Below are 22415 nucleotides of genomic sequence, written 5' to 3'. Positions count from 1 at the left end.
TTTTCCTCCTTTCCTCTGCTTTAGAGTTTCCTTCCTACTCAAACCAAAGAGCAAGAGTACCTAACATAAAAATGCACATTGGATAAGAAAAAACACATGAAAGTATTTAATATTGGCTACTTCCGTTTACAATCCTTTTCCTTAAATAAACATATTTCAACATGGATCATATTCCTTATAAATTATAAGCTATTGTATTGTAGACAGATGGCAGACTGATGAAGTGGAAAGATTATGCCCTTTGAGTTATTTAGACCATGATTCAAATTGCCATGACATCATTTACTAGCTGTAGGACCACAGGCAATTGATGTAATTCCACTCTTCCACCTGATTTTCTTACCTCGGAAAGTGGGAATCATTTCTCCTTTTAAAAGTTTCTATTTACAGGTTACTGGAATCTTTTTGCCAGGAGCTTTGATTGACTCTTTACCTCCTAAAAGAAGGAAAAAGAAAGATAACATTTAGGAGTGGTCTGGTAGGTCCTCAGTAAGCATTAGGTCCCTTTCTTTTAAGCCCACAAATGTTACTTCACAAAGATAACACTGCTAGGAATAAGTCACGAAAAATCCAAATTCAAAATGTTTGGCTGCTCAAGCATTTACTTAAATTGCTTTAGATTTTCTTCTCAGTTGTCCCTCCAAGTCTCTTTTATGGTGAACTGTCTGAACATGTGTTTGTTTGGACTAATCGTGTCTTCCTCTGCGTGCCCCGCCTGTAGGCTCTGGAAGCTGAAAAGCCAAGTGGAATCCATGTGTTTGCTGTTCTTCTCCATGCTCACCTGGCTGGCAGGGGCATCAGGCTCCGTCATTTTCGCAAAGGGGAGGAAATGAGATTACTGGCTTATGATGACGACTTTGACTTCAATTTCCAGGAGTTTCAGTATCTAAAGGAAGAACAAACAATCTTACCAGTATGCCTGTTTTGTTCTTTTTCACTGAATCTTAGAAAAGTCAAGGCATCTATCCACTGCGATTTAGCGAGGTTTTCTCCCAGTAAAGTGAGTTGCTCATCGTACTGCCATTCTTGAAGCCACCCACCGTGGGTGGTGTGCAACCCAGGCGGAATGTGTTGGATCTGATTTCCAAAATCAAAACTCACTTTTCTTACCATTCCCAGGGGCAACTCAAGTTGTTGATTTAAAAAGAAAAGAATAATTTGGATTCTGAGTACCAAACAGTACTCTTACTTGAATTTCCAGTAAACTTTTGGGTTGCAATTCTGGTGATGCAAAAATCAGAGATTTTTTTTTATACCATAGGAGAGTTTTGGGATGTCTGATTTCAGTAAAAATGAAAATAAGGATAATTCTTTCATTTGACAAAGGTTTCAAACAGAGCTAATTATCCAGCTTGCAACAATACTTGGGGTTGTGGAAGGACAGTGTGTTGAGATACTGATCCGTGAGCCTTCTGAGTAGTGGGCCAGGGAGATCAAATCTAGGGACCAGCACCCAGCACAAGCTGCCTCTGGCCCATGAATAGCCTGTCCACTTCCCTGAGTGGTGAGCTGTAAAAAACATGATTTTCTGTGTATGCTGAATTGTTCCAAAGGTTAGAAAACATTGGAATAATAACTATTACTTTGCTTCACAATTCTGTTGTGAAGAAATAAAGATGTGACTAAAGACCTTTAAAGAAAATAATATAAATGAAGAGGGAATCACGATAACTCATATCTATGGCTAACATGTACGAAGTGTTTAATCTGCACTAAGAACTAAATGCATGTTATGTCATTTAATTGCTTCACAAAGCTGTGCAAAATAACAGCTATTTTATATAGTTATTTTTTAAATAAATAAATTGTGCCCAGATAATTCTTTTCCTTACCTAAGGTCATGCAGCTGGAACGTGGTGGAGTCTGGCCTGAGAGAACCTTTTTGTTTGTTTGCTTGTTTATTATACTAGCAGTCTTAGAATTAAGTAGATCACAGTTCCCCTGGATCAAATTTTTTTAATGAATCTGCTCACAGCAAATAAAACTATTGGCCTACAAATGTATTAGATACATAAGACAGCCTAAAACCCTAATCTGAAAGCTTTTTTTTTTTAATGTTTTAGGGAGATAATCTAATTACTGAGTGTCGTTACAACACAAAAGATAGAGTCCGGATGACTTGGGTAAGAAAATCTTTATTTTTATTAAAATTCATTTGTGGAGAAGGAGGAATAAACTTTCATTTTAGAGGAGAAAAAGCAAAAAGCATTCCCATTTGGAGGCAAAATTCCTGAATGTCATGAGCATGAAACATCATAAAAGTGAAATCAGAGCTATTTTCGCATTTTATCAGATTAACTAATGATTCTACAGCAATATTTACACTATAGTTTAGTGACCCTTTCATGAAAAGCTATCCTAGTCCTTTAGTTTTTCCTCCCCAAATCATATTAATTAAATACCTGTGGTCGCAAATGACCATCTGCTTGAGTCTGGACTTCGATGAATCAAGACTTCAAAAGGAAGAATGAATTGTATGACCTTAGAGCTTCTGACCCAAAGAGAAATTTGGTCCCAACAGATTTCCTGAAGAGTCCTGACAAACACTCAAGAAATAGACCACTCGTGCCGTACATGGTTTCTCCCAGGGAATACCGCCCCACCAACTCATTTTATAAAGTTAGCACAATCTTAATACTAAAAATTGATAATGACAGTATGAAAGAGGTCAACAACATGCACCCGATGGAAATATCTTTGATGGAGTACTGGCAAACCAAATTCTACATTATATAAAAATGTAATGTTAGGACCAATTTGGGCTTAGCTAGGGAATGTAAATTGGTTTCAAACAGAAAATATATTAATACCACTCTACATTAAGAGATTGAAGGAAAAAGACATGTGATCAGGTCAATAGGGGTAGAAAAAAGCCTTCATAAGATTTAAGTCAGTCATAAGAAAAGAACATTTTACAAACCAGGAATAGGAGAGAATTGCCTTAACCAGATAAAGCTTAGCTATGAAAAATCTGTAGCAAATATCAAATAACTTGAAATATTAGAAGTATTGCTTTAATATGAGGAGGAAGACAAAGATATTTATTATCATCATTTCCATTCAACATTGTACTGGAAAAGGAAAAAAATGAGACATACGGCTCAGAAAGGAAGAAGCAAAGAAGCAAAACACATTACTCGTAGATATAATTTGCTACATCAAAAAACCTCCTCAAAATTGATATCTAAAACTAACTGTATTTTAGTATATAAGAAACTATCTTGGGGCGTCTGGGTGAATCAGTCGGTTAAGCATCTGTCTTTGGCTTAGGTCATGATCCCAGGGTCCTGGGTTGGAGCCCTGCATGGCAATGGGCTCCCTGCTCAGCAGGGAGTCTACTTCTCCCTCTCTCTCTGCCCCTCCCTCTGCTTATGCTCTTTCTCTCTGTCAAATAAATAAATAAATAAATAAAATCTTTAAAAAAAAAACTATCTCAAGAAAATGCACTTTAAACCTCTAAGTTCTATAGAAATAAAATCTAACATTAGATGCGTTTTATCTCCATGGAAAAAAATTATAAATCATTATTTGCAAAACATTATAGTACACCTAAAGAAATGAAGAGATACTGTGTTCATGGAGAGAAGGCTCCATAAAATAAAGATAATCTTCTATTCAAATTGGCCTATACATTTGATATAATTCCAGTAAAAAAAATTAAGAGAGATTTTATGATTTGAGATTCTGGTATCCTAACTAAGAAATCTTTGCCCAGCCATAGCTGTGAAGATTTTCTCTTATTTTTTTCATATTTCTAAAAAGTTTACAGTTTTAGCTTTTATATGGAGCAAGTTGATTCTGAAGTCTACACAGAAGAGCAAAGGGTTAATAATAGGCAGACACTACTAAAAAGTAAAAGATGGAGACAAGCTATTGGATATGAAGGCTTCTTTTAAAGCTATGGCGATCAATAGTGTATTTGGGTTCAGAATTAGAATAGTGGTACATAATAGGAATCCTGGAAACTGACCTACAAACCCCCTATAAGGAAACCTGGTTTAGAATAGACATGGTATCCATTTAAGTGGGAAAAAATGGACTTTCCATTAAAGAATGCTAGCACAACTGGGTATACAATACACAAACAAGTCAATTCCCGGTAGATTACATATTTAAATGTGAAAAGCAAAATCTTAAAACTATTGGGAGCAAAATATATGAATATATTTTTATGATGTTGGGGTAGTAAGAACTTATAAAAAGCATGAACTATAAAAGATGGATGAATTTGGCTACTTGAAATCCTTTGGTTACCAAAAAGCACTATTAAGTAAGCAAAATACAAGTTTGAAACTGGAAAAAAAATGCAATACATGGATTAATAACGCATTAGTATCCAGCATATAAAAGAAATTCCATAAATCAGTAATGTAAGACAAACAGACCATAGAAAAACAGGAACAGACACAAACATTTCACAGAAATAAAAGCCCAAATAGATAATAAACATAGGAAAGGATGTTCAATTTCATTTGAGATCAGGATCATGCAAATATAAACCAGAATGAGATATTTTTACCCATCAGTTTGGCAATATTTAAAATTGCAATTCCAATGTTCTAAAACTGGCGTCCTCACACACCGCGAAGTGTAAACTTATAAAACCACTTTGGGGAAAAGCATGACATCATCTGAAAGCTGGAGATTCATAGATGCTCTACCCACTTCCATTCCTGTGAGGATTTCATCTTAAGGTTCCTTTTGCAGGAAGAGTTCCAGGAGAGAAATATGTAAAATATTCACAGTAACATGTAACAACACGAGAACACAAAGTTGGGGGCAGCTCAACTATTTATCAAAAAGAGAACAAATAAATACAATATAATATGTCCATAGAATATATATGTAGTACACACCTGTGAAAATTAATGCATTAAAGCCACATATGTTAACAAGAATGTATCAGAAGAACAAAAAGGGCAAGTTAAGCAGACCGTGGGTGGTACGATGTCATGCGTCTAAGCTGTAGAACATACAAAATGAAAATATTGTTTAGGGATGGGTACATACATCAATGAACAGAACGAAAGGGTTTGAGAAGCAATAGAATGATAAATAAAAGAGTAAGATAATCCTCATCTTCAGTTAGGATGGGGAAGAGGGAATTAAAAATGAGCACAGCGTACGGTCAGTCCACTGGTGTTGATTTTATTTGTCTCGTGCCTTATGTAGGATTTTGTTCACATGAAATATTTTACCTCGGATGTCATACATTATTATTTTAGTGTATATCTGGTGGTCTGCCTGGCTACTGGCCAGCACAGCTAAACCCCAGCCGCTGAAAATATCAGATGATAACTCACAACCGTGTCATTCACTGGGCATTGCCCTTGGTATCAGGGAATGCCCCACCTGAAGTTATGCTCCCCGAAATGGGGCAGCAAGCAGCCGGTGACTGGTTCATGGGAAGATACAAATGCCCGGCTTCCTTCCTACAATTTAGTATCACTCCAAATAGCCATCCCAGCTGAAGAATAAATTAAATATGATTTTTACTGAGGCATCATTTGCAGCCTCAGCTTCTCCCTTTGCCCAATCGTGCTTTGCTTATCAAGTGCAAAACATAGTTTTGCAACTTGTAAAATCATTGCATTTTAGCCACTGAATTAATTTAGAACTATGAACAACACTGCCAAGTTTTTCACCTTCATTTTTTGAAGAACAGATGATTTGCTGGGTACAGAATTCTTGGTTAATTTATTTTTCCCTGCAGCCCTTGAATATGTAATCCCAATATCTTTTTGTTACTTCCATCACTTAGGATGAAATGTCAGCTGTCATTTGTATCAGTGTTCCCCTGTATGTGACATGTCATTTTTTTCTTGCTGCTTTCAAGATTTTCTCTTTGGCTTTGGCTTTCAACTATATGACTATGATGTGTCTAGAGATGGCTCTCTTCATATTTATCTTTGGCATTTGTTGAGATTTTTGGGTCTGTAAGTTAATTTTTTTTCACTAAATTTGGGAAGATTTTGGCCATTATTTTTTCAAATATTTTTTCTACCTTTTTCTTTCTTCTTTCTCATTCTGGAACTCTGGTTGCATATATGTTGGAACACTTAATATCGTATTTTGACTTGTTTTCTGGTATATTTTCACTTTCTTTGGCTTTTTTTTTCTTTTTCCTTTTCTTTCTCTGTTCTTTGGATTGGAAAATTTCTATTCTATCTTTGAGGTCACTGATCCTTCTGCCATCTCAAATCTGCTGTTAAACACATTCTGAGAATTTTTTATACAATGATGGTAACGCTTAACCCTAGAATTTCTATTTTCTTCTTTTTTATGTTTTCCTCTCTGGTGTCATTCTCTATTTGTTTACTCATTTTTGACATATTTGCCTTTAGTTACGTGAGCATCTTTCTTTAACTTTTTAAACATTTTTTTAAAAGATTTTATTTATTTATTTGACAGAGAGAGAGACAGCCAGCGAGAGAGGGAACACAAGCAGGGGGAGTGGGAGAGGAAGAAGCAGGCTCCCAGCAGAGCAGAGAGCCCGATGCGGGGCTCGATCCCAGGACTCTGGGATCACGCCCTGAGCTGAAGGCAGACACTTAACGACTGAGCCACCCAGAAGCCCAAGGGATTTAAACATATTTTTAACTGTTTTTAAGTTTTGGTAAATGCAGCATCCGTAGCTTCTCACAATCACTTTCTCCTGGTAACTTTTTTTATTTTCTGAGTGCAGATCATAGTTTCCTATTTCTTTTTATGTTTAATAACTTTTGGTTGAAAATGTGACACTATAGATAATATGTTGTAACAGTTCTAGATTCTGTTCTCCTGAGGAGCTTTGATCTTCTTACTTTTAGTAGCTAATTTACTACCTAGATTCAAAATGTGACATCTGTCTTCTCTGTGGTGTCTTCTGATGTTTATATCATGTTGATATCATGACAACGAGATTATAGAAAATTCAGTGCAGTCAGGCAAAGATTCCATCAACCTGTTTGGTGTCACGTTAACCAAACTTCCCCGTAATCCTCTGAAATGTTCACTGTGGAGGGTAGTTTACATCATGTGAACAGAACTTGAAAGAGATTATTAGGTTGTTTAAGAGAGGCAACTTTTAAAGAGATGGAAATCATCCTATTGGTTTTTCAATGTGTCTCTACCTTCTTAAAAACCAAATCGTCGGTATGTTATTGCTCAGCTTTCAGATTTATTACATTTCAGTATTGGATGGAACTGTATGACATTGGTGGCTTGTGTGCTCTCAGTGTCGGAATTGGTGGAACGTATACTTTTCTAAATAAAATATCTTCATTTTCAGGGAGGATTAAGCACCAGGAATGAAATGTGTCTCTCATACCTTCTTTATTACCCAAGAATTAATCTTACTCGATGTGCAAGTATTCCAGACATCATGGAACAACTTCAGTTCATTGGCGTTAAGGAGATCTATAGGCCAGTCACGTAAGTATAAATGAATTTCGTAGTGGGGTAGTATACTTCAGAGAAGGATGAGATTCATTTTTGTATTGGATTTATCACCACATTATGGAATTATCTGAAGTCTTGTTCTGTTTACTTATTTTTAGCTGGGGTGACAACGTGAGCTTCTTGGTTGGTATGTCCAGGGTCCCCAAGACTCCCATCAGGTTCAGTGATTTTCTAAGAGGACCTAAAGGATTCGGCCTATTATTGTATTCATGGCTAATATTTATTACAGGGAAAGAATACGAAGAAAAATTAAGAAAAGGAAAAGGCACATGGGCCAAGTCCAGAGAAAACCCAGTGCAAGCACCCAAGCACCTTCCCAAGTGCACGCACACAGAATGTACTTAACACTCCTAGCATCGGAAAATGACAACATGCGTGACGTGTTGTCAACGAGAGATACTCATGAGAGACTCAGTACTGGGAGTTTTTATTAAGGGCTGGTTACATAGGTGTCCTCTGCCTAGTAAATACTAAAATCTAGACTCCTAGAAGGAAAGCAGATGGTCAACATAAATTGCATTGTTTGTACAAATAGTCGAGGCAGAATGAGTCACTCTTCATTTAGAGGCAGTTTTATACCAGTATAGGAAATTGTTTACTACTTAGGTTCGCTGACACCAGCCAGAGGTCAGCCTTCCAAACAGGCATTTCTAAGGATGGAATTCTCAGGCCTACTATGTTCACTCGCTCTGCACAATTGCACTTCATAGAAACTACTTATGATAAAATAATAAACAAGGTATATATTATTTTTGCCCTCTTGGGATTATATTCTAGAGTGAGGGGAGGGGTGATAACATAAATATAAAATTTCAGGTATCAGTAGATGTTATGAAAATGAAAGCATGTAGCTGTTGTCAGTACGGTGGTAAATGCCTCTCTGGGAAGGTGTCTTAGTCTGTCCAGGCGCTGTAACGTAGCACCATAGACAGAGTAGCTTATAAACAACAGAAATTTATTGCTCACAGTTCAGGAGGCTGGGAAGTCCAAGATCAAGGCGCCAGCAGATTCAGTGTCTGGTGAGGACTTTCTTTCTCATAGATGGCCATCTTCTAACTGTTACCCCACGTGGCAGAGGGAGGTAGGGAGCTTTCTCAAGCTGCTTTTGGGATGGCACTAATCCCACGAGGGCATAAGACCCCAGTTCCTAATACCATCACTTTGAATGTTAGGATTTCAATATATGAATTTGGGGGTGAGGAGGACACAAACATTCAATCCATGGCAGGAGGTGATGTTTGAGCAGAGACCTCTGTGGTGAGGAGCCAGCCATGGAAAGATATCAAGTGTACTCTTTGCAGAGCGAAGAGCCAATGTAATGACCTTACAGTGGGTATGATCGTAGCGTGTTCGAGTAACAGCAAGAAGGCGAGTTTGGCTGGAACAGAGAGAAATACGGGAGAGGGTAAATGAAGAGGTCTGACAGCAAGAGGGATGTTACAGGGGACATAAAGATCATGTAGGACTTTATAGGCGACATAAAAACTTCGGGTTTTAAGTGCAAAGAGAAACCATCGTAGGATAGAGACAAAGTTGATTTGGCTACTGAATTGAGAAAGGACTCTAGGAGGATCAGATTGGAAAAATAATACCAACCAGGAGACTGGTGATCGGCCAGTTGCGAGGTGAACGCGTCCGGGACCAAGATGGTGGCAGTTGAGCTGATGAGAAATGATTACAAGCAGGTTGCCTTCTCACAGTAACACACACTGGACCCACTGGTTGATGGCATCTCAGGAATGTGACGAGGGAAAAAGAGGAGGAAAGAAAAAATGGTGATGTGTGAGTGCTGTAGGGAAACATTTGAAGCAGAAATGGAAAGTTCTGCTTTGAATATGTTAAGGTCAACGTAGAAAAAAGGATTTTATTCAATCTTAGCAACACCACAGAGAAGAATTAGGGTGGCTGGTAGAAATTTTGGAGCATAGATTTTGTTTTAATATAAGGAAGAATTTTCTACTGATTAAGACTTTTCAAAATGAGGGGCGCCTGGGTAACGCAGTTGTTAAGCGTCTGCCTTCAGCTCAGGGCATGATCCCGGCGTTCTGGGATCGAGCCCCACATTGGGCTCCTCTGCTATGAGCCTGCTTCTTCCTTTCCCACTCCCCCTGCTTGTGTTCCCTCTCTCGCTGGCTGTCTCTCTGTCACATAAATAAATAAAATCTTAAAAAAAGAAAAAGACTTTTCAAAATGAAAGAGACTGATATAATGGGGTGAAAGGTACACATAGATTTTTGAGGGGCTATGGTTAAGGAGAGAATTAAAAAACATGTCATGAGAATGTGGTCAAATGCACTCACTGAAGTAGCATGTAGTTATGATCTACTTTTTTTCCAAAATATTATAGAGATTGTAAATGATGAGCTGAGAGCCCTCTTCTTTTTAAATTATACTATTTGTAAATATGTTCTAGTGAGTTCCTACCCAGACAACCCAATGACCACCAGAACAGAAGTCTGTATCTACTAAAATACAAACAACAAAAGGCTTATGTAAATTTGTGTGTAGTTCATAAAGTGTTTCCACATGTATAATTGCCATTAATTTGTTTTCACACAATTCCAGTAGGTAGAATAGGACTTATAATCCCAATTTTGTAGAAGAGGAAATGGAAACTGAGGGTTTCAGAAACTACTCCACATCAGATGGCTCATCATCAAAGGAGGAGCTGGTGTTCACTGTGTCTCTGATACAGACAGGGAGATAGATACCTGCCTTTTTATTCAAAATAAATAATTACATATGCAAAAAATAAAGTGATAAAGAAAATCAAAACAGTATATAAAAGGTCATTCTAAAAACACTAGGATTTAGTTTTGTTTTCGTTTTTTTCCCCAACGATTTCATTTATTTACTAGAGAGAGAGGACAAGCAGGGGGCAGGGGCAGAAGGAGAGGGAGAATCAGACTCCCCCCTGAGCAGGGCGCCCCACACGGGGCCCCATCCCGGGACCCGGGGATCATGACCTGAGCTGAAGGCAGACGCTTAACCAGCTGAGTCAACCAGGTGCTCCTATAGTTTTGTTTTTAAAACATCAGTATTGTTCCTAACTAAGACTTAGTAGCCTTTTTTCCCCCTTTAGAATATTTTTTTACAGATTGACTAGAAACTTCTCCCATTCAAGGGTTAATCTGAGAGCATGTTAAAAACAAATGGACATTCAAAGCTGTTTGTTTTATAAGGCGATGATTTAAAATGTATTCTATGGCCTAATTATCTTCTTTGGTGTTCAACCTGTGTAAATCCCCTGAAAATGCCCCACTCCCCCGTTCCAGTGAGCTCTGTTAGAGCCCACACCTTTGGTCTCTCCCCAGAAATACTGAAGTTGGGTTTTTCATTACTTAAAAAGACAGGGAGTTATATGCAACTAATGAATCATCGAACTTTATATCAAAAACCAGGGATGTACTGTATGGTGACTAACATAATATATATATATATAAAAAGGGAGGATTGCTTCCCAGAACCAGGCCAGTTTTGAGATGTCATTGCCCACATAAAACCACTAACTACATGGTTAAATTTATTTATTCTTCAAAAATACGAGTGAAAAGGAGCCTCTGTTATAAAATTGATGTTCAGGCTTCTTTAAATCAGACTTTCAAGTGAGTTCATCGCACCGACGCTGACGTTTTTGAAAGCCAGACCAAGAAGGTACTGGCTACAAGATCAGAAAGAGAAATGGCTAGGGTGATTTTTTTTTTTTTTTCTGTTTTACCGAAGAGAATATTGCGAATTTGGTTTCAGGATCCCCTACTCAAGAGGACCATCCTATAATATATAACCCCTACGCTCCTACTCCATGCCTTTAATGTGATGATTAGTTAGGTGCACTGTCTTATTTTAAACATTCTGTAACAATCCTAGGATTGGACGAAGAGCTGGTAGAAAAGTAGAGACAACTACATCCTGTCTCAGGATCTGTCTGTTCCAGGGGTTGTGATTTCCCCTGCCTCCTACAGATCTGGCAAGGCTTAAGGAAAAACAGAAAGACTCACAAAGGTCAGATAACAGACGAGATCACCCTTTTAGATCAATTCTGTGTTCTCTGCTGTACCACACGTCGACCTTGTCTACATAGCTCCAGTGAGGCCGATGTGATGGAAAGTTCGATGTAATTTGTTCAGTCGCTAAAAAAGAATCAAGGGACGTGTATGTATTTTTCCTTTGTAAGAAAAATCCCTTTATGTTTCTAATGTGTAAAAATCCCCCATGCTTGTTACAAAGGCTTTAAGGAATGTGGAGAAAAATGTTTCAAAAAGAAGGCACAAGCCATCACCTCCAATTCTGTTGGAAATAAACAATGCTAACATTAATTGAATGTTATTACAGACGTCTTTCTGTGGGGATGTTGCAATAAAGATGAATAGATTGCTGTTATAAAGGTGATAATTTGTGCACTGTTTCAAATAACACATTAAATCTTCATTTTGTTTAGTTTATATAAAAACACGGGGCATCTGGGTGGCGCAGTTGCTTAAGCATCTGCCTTTGGCTCAGGTCATGATCCCAGGGTCCTGGAATCGAGTCCCGCTTCGGGCTCCCAGCTTGGCGGGGAGCCTGCTTCTCCCTCCCCGGCTCCCTCTGCTTGTGCTCTCTCTTTCTCTCTCTCTGTCAAATAAATAAATAAATCTTTAAAAGATTTATATAAAAACATGAAGCTCAACCTGAACGTTCGTTGAACTTCAGATAAACATGGTTGCTGCTCTTGTTTTTAGCTGCAAGAGGTAGTATTTCATAAAAGGGTCTCTAATGTTGAGAACACAGATTGTAAAAGACTTGAAAATGTTGCACATACATGTCTCACTACATGTTTTGACTTCAGATCATAAAAGATGAGGACATTCATAATTTCACATTTCCCCCACAGCCCTTTTCCATGCCTCCAAATATTTATTACTGAGATTATCATTTTTGGATTTTCAAGACTTTAAATTTTCCTCCCATTTATTTCTCAAATCAAATTCCCACAATATTTAATGCAACTTTAAGGGTTTAATAGATTCAGTGATAATCCCTAATTTTATAGGATTTCTACATTTCTAAGCTTTTTCATTTGATTCATCAGAATGTTATTTCCAAGTTGGTTCATTAAGAAGGGTTTCCAAGTGCTTATGCCCTGCGTTTTTGTGTTGGTTTTTTTTTTATAATATTTGAGAATTTCTGCATTTATATCTGGACAGCATTTGGCTGGATGTAATATTTTGGGGCCATACCATTTTTCCCCTTGGGAGCTCTCCTTGGATGAATGGTAATATTTTTCGTCTTACCTGTAGAATTCGTAAGTTAAACTGACCATATTTCAGTGTCGAACATCTGTAGTAAATTTTCCTGAAACACAACATGCTCTTTCATTACATATATTCACTTATTTTTTTTTTCATTTCAAGGAAATTTTCTTATATTATATCTACAAAGTGTCTTCTAATCTATTTGGAATTTTTCACAAGTGCTTTCTCTTAAAATTTTTTGGAAGGGTTCTTCTGCTTCTTGCTTTTTCTAATTTACTTGGTGCTAAATTTGTTTTATCCTAAATTTATTTCCATTGGTCTGCTATCTCCCTTTTCATCTCATTCTGCTGTTTTAAATTCCTGTACATGAGCTCTTGTTTAATTAAATTCATGCTCTTATTACATAAACTTAGTACATGAAATACTTGTGGGAATTCTCTCCCACATAATTGGTTTGTATTTTCTTCTAGAGTCAGCTTTTTCTGCCTTTTTTCATGAAATAATTTCTTCTTTCCCTATGTTTGCAGGCTTGTTATGTCAGTTCTTGCTTGTGCTGAGCTAATTCTGTCTAAAATGTCTCTTTGCTCTGATAAAACGTGGGTGAATTCTTGTCTACCTTCTAAGCAAACCTGACAGTAGCCCTCTGTCTCTGCACACCACAGTTTGAGGTTTGGCTGACATATTTTATGTACACACTTTACCATATTTTGAGGGGAAAGGGCTGTGGGGATAGAGGTATAGAGGTGGGACTGTATACTCTGGATTACAGTGGATGGGTTATTCCTTCCTCAGATGTTATTAAGAAAATCTTCTGATGAAGTTTTCTTTCTTTCTTTCTTTTTAATTTTTAAAAAGGATTTATTCATCTTAGAGAGTGGGTGGGGGGGTAGCGGCAGTGGGAGAGAGACAGAGAGAGTCTTAAGCAGACTCTGCACTGAGCGCAGAGCCTGACGTGGGGCTTGATTTCACGACCCTGAGATCATGACTAGAGCTAAAACCAAGAGTCGGACACTCAGCTGACTGCGTCACCCAGGTGCCCCTTTAAAGCTTTTGTTTTTAAGTAATCTCTACACCCAACATGGGGCTCAAACTCACAACCCGGAGATCAAGAGTCACACGCTCCACTGACCGAGCCAGGCAGGTGCCCCCCTGAAGAAGTTTTCTAACTGGCCGGGGTTGAATCCCTTTCCATAGAGGAATGTCCGAGGCCTTACATCATGCGGTCAAGTCCGTGGTGGCCCAGAAGCTTCTCTTCTATCAGGGAGACAACTTTACTGTGGGCTTCCCAACGTTCCTCTACTCTTGGAGTGTCCAAAGGATTAGGAGTTATAACTTGTTAGGTCAGATTTCCTGGCTTTCCTCTTTAACAATTAGATTATCAAGCGCATGACATGGTATCGTCTTTTTTTCATCGGCTTGCTGGTATGTTTTTATTTCTGTTTTACTATTTTATTTTAAAGTCAAATTGCTTGAGGTAGAACTTACCTATGACAAAATGCACCCATTCGCAGATGTGCATACCCTCGTTAACCCCAACACGGACAAGATATAGAATGTTTTCATCACCCCCCAAGCTCTCTTCTGTTCTCTGGAGACAGTCCCACCTCCCGCACGAAGCCTCGGGAAACTGCAAATCTGGCGTCTATCATACATTAGTTTAATCTTTTCTAGGGATCCGATAGTATGTACTCTTTTGTGCCTGGCTTCTTGGACTCAATGTTTTTGACATTTGTCTATGCTGGTGCGTGTATCAGCAGCCCACTCCTGTTTATTACTGAGTAGTATTCCCTCGTGTGGATACACCGAAATCCAGCTGTTGATTCACCAGTTGAAGGACATTTGGATTGTGTCCAGTCTCTGGCTATTACAAAGAAGGCTGCTATGAACAGTATTGTATTCGTCTCTGAATAGACCTGTTTTCCATTTTCTGGGCTAGCACGGAGTGCTGGAATCACTGATTTGTTTACCTCATAAGACTCTCAAAATACTCTCCAAAATGATGTTTCTTTTTACATTCTTGCCAGTAATGTATAAGAACTCCTAAATTTTATTTATTTTAAGCAGATGTCATGGTATCTTATTGTGATTTTATTTTCCATTTCTCTTATGATTAACAATGTTGACCCTCTTTTCACACGCTTATTGGTCATTTATATATGTTCCTTTTTAATTGTTCCAATTTTTGTCCATTGTTTCATTGGGTTACTTGTTTTCTTATTATTGAGTTGTAAGAGTTCTTTATATTTTTAAAGAGTTCTTTATACTTATGCTTTTTGTCAGATATATTTTTACCATGAATTTCTCCTGGTCTGTGGAGATTCTCATTTTCGTTTTTTAACGGTATTTTTTCTAAGCCCATTTTATTATTTTTTAAAATTTATTTTGTGCTTTGGATATCCTGTATAGGAAGTCTTTGCCTACCCAAGGTTATGAAGATATTTTCTTGTTTTTTCTTTCCCCTAAAAAGTTTATAGTTTTCAGCTTTTACGGTTAGATTGATGATCGATGTTGAGTAAATTTTTATGTGTGTTGTGAGCTAAATACTGAGGTTGACAGTTTTTCATATGGATATCAAGTTATTCAAGAACCATTCGATGAAAAAAAACCTTTTTCCCATTGAGTTACCCCGGAATGTTTGTGGAAAATTGCTGGGTCATATACTATTTCTGGACTCTGAATTCTGTTTCACTGATGTTCATGTTTAGCCTTACTCTAATATCACACGCTGTTATCATAGTTTTATAGTAAGTCTTGAAATAAGACTGTGTAAGTCCCAACACTTTGTCATTTGTTTCTTTTCCCAAAATTATTTTGGGTAGTCTAAGTTCATTTCATTTACATATATATATATATGTAATCAACTTGTCAGTTAGATTAAATTTACAAAGGAAAATTGCTCACCAATATTAAATCATAATGTTAATGTAATTTGTTTTTACCAACTACAGTGATACATAAATAATACCCTCTTGTTTATATATGCATCTGGGTAGACATTTACACACTGCTCAGATATACAGAGAAATGAAATTGTTTTAATTTCTAAACCATTCCCAATATTCCTAACCAACTCCCAAGAGCCCCCATGAGAGCAGAACTTGCTACTTCAAGGTTATCTGTTTCTGGTTTAAAGCTTAGTCTTTTAAGGAAAAATACTCAGGATAAATATTTACTTTTTCAGGATTTCTCCTCTTTCTATCTCTTCCTTACCTTTCCTCACAGGTAATCCGGAAGTGTGGTATAGGATAGGCTGGAAGGGGTAGGAGGCTTGTTGGTGTGACGTCATTATAGCTAGAGTCCTGAACAAAGTCAGCAGGAATGCAGAGGAGACAATAATATGAGTCAAGCTGCCATCTCAGAGAGGCTCAGGACCACGTGCCCAGTCACCGCCCCGGTCATGCTGTCTCAGAACATGTGAACCTTTTCTACATCCTTCTCTATGCACTTATCGTAAATTATCAAGTGTGGTTATACCGCTTCTGTTACTTTATAGTGTGAAATCTCAAAAAGAAAATACTAGCTTACTGATTTATTCTAGCAGCAAAACTTTTTAAAGATTTCATCTGTGTGCAATACGCTACTCACTTTCACGTGCAAGGCTGGGGAAAACGCGGCCAATTTAGTCCCACTGAACGCTTTAGTGCGGATTTTGATGCCACCTTGTGGTGTTTCATGGGATTACAGGCTGATGATTTCCTTCCAGCATTTCTCACTGGTTATGAAATTGATTTTCTTTTTTTTAAGATGGACACCTTATGTCTTTGAAAAGCAAATTTTATTTTTAATGTTTGATTTTAAAACTATTTTATTTTTAATAAAACCTAGTTGTAGCTTTCCATGTATTTAATAGGACAGTGTAGGGGCCTCTGGGTGGTTCGGTCAGTTGAGCTGTGGACTCTTGGTTTCGGCTTAGGTCATGATCTCAGGGTTGTGGATTTGAGCCCTGCGTTTGGCTCCCCATTCAGTGAGGAGTCTGTTTGTCCCTCTTCCCCGCTCCCACCCCCGCCCCACCCCTGCTTACTCAAGTGCTCTCTCTCTCTCTCAAATAAATGAATAAATGTTTTTTAAAGGGAAATTGTGAATATCAAATATTAAAAGTGTAAATTCCTCAATTGGAGGTTAAATAGTTGGTAATTACTGGAACCCCTGGAATATCTTCTTGAGATGTTATGGGAGACAAATTCCTGCTGGTTACCCATGATAATCTCCGGGAAGACCCACGGTTTAGTTCATGTAAAACTTTGTGGTCTGCCAACACTTACTTACACTTCTCCTTTTTTCAGGAATCAATAATATAAAACTTACATTTAATGAAAAACATCACTTGAGGAGTATCTTTTCAAGCATATTGTGTCATTCTTCTGTGATTTCTTCTTTCTTTCGTGGACATTAATGTGTTTCTTTAGAGCAGCAAGTGGAAGCAAGAGTATATCTTCCACAGATTTTTTTTTCTCAGTAAAATTGAAAAATACTGGTTCAGTTTCAGATTTTTTAAATTTATTATCACTTAGGCAAGTCAGAACAGGCCAGCCAGCAGGGGTCAGGCTTTTCAACTCTATGGAACTGAAATTTCCATGTCTTACAGTAACACATTTCTTCATTACAGCATTAGCGTTCAATTCCGCAGAGCTGAACGCGTACCAGCTATAGCGTTAAGGAGAGCCAAAAAAATTAGCGAGGAATTGTGAGGCTGGGGGAAGCTTTCTGAGTCCAAGTTATTTGTCGAGAGTAGTACCCATCTGCTACTAAAATAAGGAGTTTTTTCAAAAGACTCCTTACTCAGTATATGTATTTCTTCAGGCAATTGCTGGTGACTCAATCAATCCTTTGCATTCGGTTTTCTACGTGTGTAAAAATGGACAAGTATGAGGTCTATTTTAGAATGTTGGAAAGTAATGGCGAATGTAATGCTTTTGTTCTGAATATGACTAATTGTGATTATTTTAAACTCAGGACCTGGCCCTTCATTATCAAAAGCCCCAAGCAGTATAAAAACCTTTCTTTCATGGACGCAATGAATAAGTTTAAATGGGCTAAAAAGGAAGGTCTTTCCTTCAACAAGCTTGTCCTTAGCTTGCCCGTGAACGTGAGATGCTCCAAGACAGACAGTGCAGAGTGGTCGGTAAGCCCTACGTTGTTTTCCTCTTCGGACAAACCCGATGTCACATTCTACCTAATCCCCAGCAGGCAAAATCTAGGGAACAAATAGCCACAAACCCAACGTTTCAGTTGTCTTTTGCTGATGTCTGATCACTCATTTGTTCAATAACTGCTCGGGTTGACCGCAAACTCCTGAGTCTGCCCCCCGAGAAGGGGGAGATGGACTGATCAACTAAGGTCAGAATGAAGCAGGAATAGGTGGGATGAGCGCTTCAAAAAGCAACAGAGTCAAATGTCTATCTCTTCTTCCCAAAGGCCCCCGTGGCTCTCTTCTCCACCTCCCTCTGAATCCCTAAGGCTCCGACTCCCCTGACAGTTGACTCCTTCAGCAGGCACGCCCCTCCCACCCACCCCCTTTTTACCCAGCCCAAGTGGGGGAGCTAAGCAAGACCTTCTCTTCAATCACAATCTTTGGTTTTCAGATTCAAGGGATGACAGCGTTACCTCCCCACGTGGAAAGACCGTACAAAGCAGAGCCTTTGGTGTGTGGAGCCTCTTCTTCCTCTTCTCTGCACAGAAGTCGCTCCCTTGAGCTGCTCGTGGGCTGCCTGGTTCTCGGCGGCATGCTGCCCAGCACACGCCCGTGGTTGTCATTCGGTGCCTGGGAACGATGCTTCCTGTGACCCGAACGTGTCAGGTTGAAGATGCTGTGGGCAGGAAGAGTGCGCGTGAGGCTGTGGAGATCGTCGGCTCACACACTCCCTTCCACCCCACGTGCATCCTTCCCTGTCTGCCTGAGAATGTCCACTGGGTTCTCTTCTTTTGCTCTGATACGTCTGATAACATGTATCCATCGCCGATACACAGAACTGGACTGACTTAACACAACCTCTTTTAACAATTTGGACAAAGTCAAGTGGAAGTAAAAGAGCTCTTTATTTCCTTCCATGTTTCATTTTATTGAAAGACTCATTATTGTTATTTCACTTTTTAATTGGTGATTTGGCTTCCAGATTCCTTTCTTAAAATGCTTTCATCTTAAAAATGTAAAAGAAAGTACTCTCTGTTCCACGTTTCTTCCTCTTTATTGTTCTTTGAGTGTGACTTCCCCAGTGTGACAATGGTCCTTTCTGTCCTGTAGTGTTCATTCAAGTTCTGCCCTTTTCTGTGAAAAACTGATGGGCCCCTTACCTCAGTGCTTTTCAGCGATGCCCATTCTAGCTTCCCTGTTTCTCTGAGTCTACTGGTACTCCCAAACTACCCCAAGCCCATCGTGAAGTATTCTCTTTTTCCTTCCCTACTCAGTGCTGGCCAAGTGAGTGTTTTCCCTGAGCTCTGTCACTTTCTAAAAAGAAAAAAGCTAAGGGAAACACAGAAATGGTGCATAATGGATTGTAGGCTGAGGAGAATATGTAGCTGGCTGCAAACCCTGCACTGTGAGGGGTTCTTCATGAGGTTCAGGGTCAAAGGCCAGGTGGTACGAGCCAGCCTAGGAAGGTGTGAGGTCCTTGCTGCACCTCACTGACTGAGTTGGGTGTCACGTGTGTGGCATCCTGGCTCAATTTGAGTCACAGTTGCTATGGTAGATTTATTTTTATATTAGTTAATGAACTAACTTCCCTTAGTAAAATCATCACCAATGGAAAATCTTGTCACTTTTTAGGTTCCCTTTGTGTAGTTTAGCCAACTCTCGCTGTGTGTCCTTTCCTCATTTCTTAAGCTAAGTCTGTTGGGTTATAATAATAAACTAAATAAAATTAAATGTTTGTGTGGTATCTTGTACACTCCTTGAGGGACGCAAGAGATTCGGTATTGATGTGTCCCGTCAAACGGATTGAGAATGTTGCATTTTTGTATTCCATTTGTAAGCCCTTTCTCTCCTGCAATGTCTTCAACACAAACTATATTGTCTTTTAAATAAATATTGTATTTTGGAGTGTTTCCTTCTTGGTTTTCAGAATTTATCCACTTAATGAAATGTTTGTAATATTTATGGGGCATATTTCATAGTTAACTTTACTTGTTTTTATTTCATAAGTGCTATATCGAATTCTATGATTTTCCATCCAAATATTTGTATAAGAAACACGATAATCCCAAACACTCCCTATTTGAAATTTCATGTTTATTTTTACTTCAGGATGTCTGAATTTGAGATGTCAAAGTAAAGTGATTTCCTTTGGAAATTATGTAATAGTATATTTGTTTTCATTGTTCTTAGTGAGGAAGGTGAATATACAGGCTAGAAAGGGATACATGGCTTTTGGAAGTTTGCAATGGTAGATTCAGGGAATCTACTTTTCCAGTGGATGTTACTAAGAATAAAGCTGACATTCTTCTCTTAGGAATTCTCATGAATGTATAATTTTGAGGCATTGACTCTTTATTTGAAATTAGGATAGGTTATCTGTTGAAAATTTGGTAGGATTCTGATTATATTCTAAGTTAGTTTGCTCTTACAGTGAGCAGACCTTCCTGAATAGTCCAGGCTTTTTACCCTGCCCTTGGTCACGTTGCATGACCTGTTTCCTAGGCTAGCAGGATTGTCTGAGACAAGGGAGGACACAGTCTGCGTGTCTAATGGTCCCTGCTTTGATCCTTAATTCAGGAAAGGTGGGGAAAACATGTGATGAAGCCAATATTCATCAAAGCCGGGTGAGGTTGAGGGTATCTTGAAGATGATCGCTTTCTCCGAAGGAGTCTCAGGAAGGATCAAGAGAGTCCTAGTAATGAGAAGAGAGGTGCAGTCCACAGAGGCAAACCTATTCAGAGCTTTGAACTTCATCTTAATGGCTGTGGCGGCCAATGATGTGTGGCAAACAGATGGACGTAGGGAAGCACTGTAACTGCACCGGACGTAACTGCGCCGGACGTAACTGCGCCGGACGTAACTGCGCCGTACGTAACTGCGCCGTACGTAACTGCACAATTTGCTCACCTGAACTTATTGTTGGATACATAAGCCATTTCCAGTACGATAAACATTGTTGTGATTATAAATATTACCTTACAATAAATTACTATAAGTGAAATTAAAGTCTTAATAATTATATTTTTCAAGAATTTTGAATTGATAATTATAAATTGAATTTTGATGAATATTGCCAGATGTCTTCAACTTTTTGTTTAAATTATTTTCAGATGGTTCAGAATTCTATCAACCTATCTCTCTATCCATCTAACTGTATCTATCTATCTATCTATCTATCTATCCTCTATCTATCATCCATCATCCACCTACAGAGAAAGAATGATAATTTAAATATGGATATGGCAAAATGATAACACTAGAGGACTCTGGGTGAAAGGTTTTTAAAAATCTATTCTTTTTAAGTTTGAAATTATTTCAGAATAAAAAGCTACAAATGTGAATGAAATAATGAAGATCCACTCAGAGTACGATAATCCAAGTGGTCTTTCTCCCCTAGGCAGTAGCCCGCCGTTTTGGAGAGGCAAAAAGGGAAGCTGGCTTGTGATGATTCCTCATATGCCTCTGGAAGATTATTTTTCAGTTTGTCAGTTCTGACTAAAGATGGGCATATGCCCAGTTTGGAGGTCCAGAGCAAGCAAGGGGCTTCAAGAATCCAGGGAGAGGAGAAGGATCCCAAAAACAAAATAAGAAGAGGTCTTGGAGTTTGAAATCATTTAAATATATATATATTTGAATGTATATATATATTTGAATGTATATATATATATTTGAATGTATATATATATTTGAATGTGTATATATATTTGAATGTGTATATATATTTGAATGTGTGTATATATATATATATATATATATATATATATATATATACATATACATATATTTCATTTGTGTTTTTCCCTTGATTAGATACCTATATAAACCTAATGTGTAGTAACGCCTATTCACTGAAGGGAATCTAGAAAATATGATAACTTTGAAAAAATAAATAACAAAATCCATTAATCCTATTACCTAGAGAAGACCACTTTTAAACCTTTTGGTACATCTGCTTCTAGGATATGCCTCTGAAAGGACATTTGTGTGAATCCATACACTGATGTGAGCCTGCACTAGCTTCTGCAACAAATACCAAAATACGAGTGGTTTAACACAAAAAAGGTTTATTTCATGCTTACATAATAGTTCAATGCATATGATTCATTTAGTAAGTTACTTTCCTTCTTAAGGTGATTCAGGTCCCCAAGATAACTACTATTTATTTCACAAATTTTACTGGAATCCTCCTTGGAGCCAGTCTGTGCACTGGAGTGTTGGCCTTAGAATTGTGAGCAAAAACTGCTATTATCTCTGCCATGACGGAGAATTAGTCTTGTGAAGAAGCTCATGGCTGAGACACCTGAAATCTATCACCAACATTTCACTTTAAAAAGTGGAAGGGGGGTGCCTGGGTGGCGCAGTCGTTAAGCGTCTGCCTTTGGCTCAGGGCATGATCCCGGGCATTCTGGGATTGGGCCCCACATCAGGCTCCTCTGCTGGGAGCCTGCTTCTTCCTCTCCCACTCCCCCTGCTTGTGCTCCCTCTCTCACTGGCTGTCTCTCTCTGTCAAATAAATAAATAAATAAAATCTTTAAAAATAAATAAATAAATAAATAAATAGTGGAAGGATTAAGAATAAATGTTAGTCCTTCAAATTGGATAAATTGAGCTTC

At 38.2% G+C, this 22415-nt stretch overlaps 1 protein-coding gene across 1 annotated transcript in view; it reads left to right on the top strand.

Annotated features, from left to right (window-relative positions):
• The window catches only part of MOXD1 (monooxygenase DBH like 1), an 87098-nt gene extending 67386 nt beyond the window's left edge, over positions 1 to 19712 (top strand). The window contains exons 8-12 of the mRNA XM_045805541.2: positions 722 to 913; positions 2064 to 2123; positions 7271 to 7413; positions 17625 to 17793; positions 18254 to 19712. Of these exons, the coding sequence (XP_045661497.2) occupies positions 722 to 913; positions 2064 to 2123; positions 7271 to 7413; positions 17625 to 17793; positions 18254 to 18454 (765 nt within the window). The 3' untranslated portion in view covers positions 18455 to 19712. The remainder of the gene's footprint in view (positions 1 to 721; positions 914 to 2063; positions 2124 to 7270; positions 7414 to 17624; positions 17794 to 18253) is intronic.
• The last annotated feature ends 2703 nt before the right edge of the window (positions 19713 to 22415 follow it).

The sequence above is a fragment of the Ursus americanus genome, chromosome 11, assembly GCF_024610735.1.
Source record: "Ursus americanus isolate L20-20 chromosome 11, mUrsAme1.1.p, whole genome shotgun sequence".
NCBI lineage: Eukaryota > Metazoa > Chordata > Mammalia > Carnivora > Ursidae > Ursus > Ursus americanus.
The sequence above is the reverse complement of the archived record's forward strand: the minus strand, read 5'-3'. Positions and strand labels throughout refer to the sequence as shown.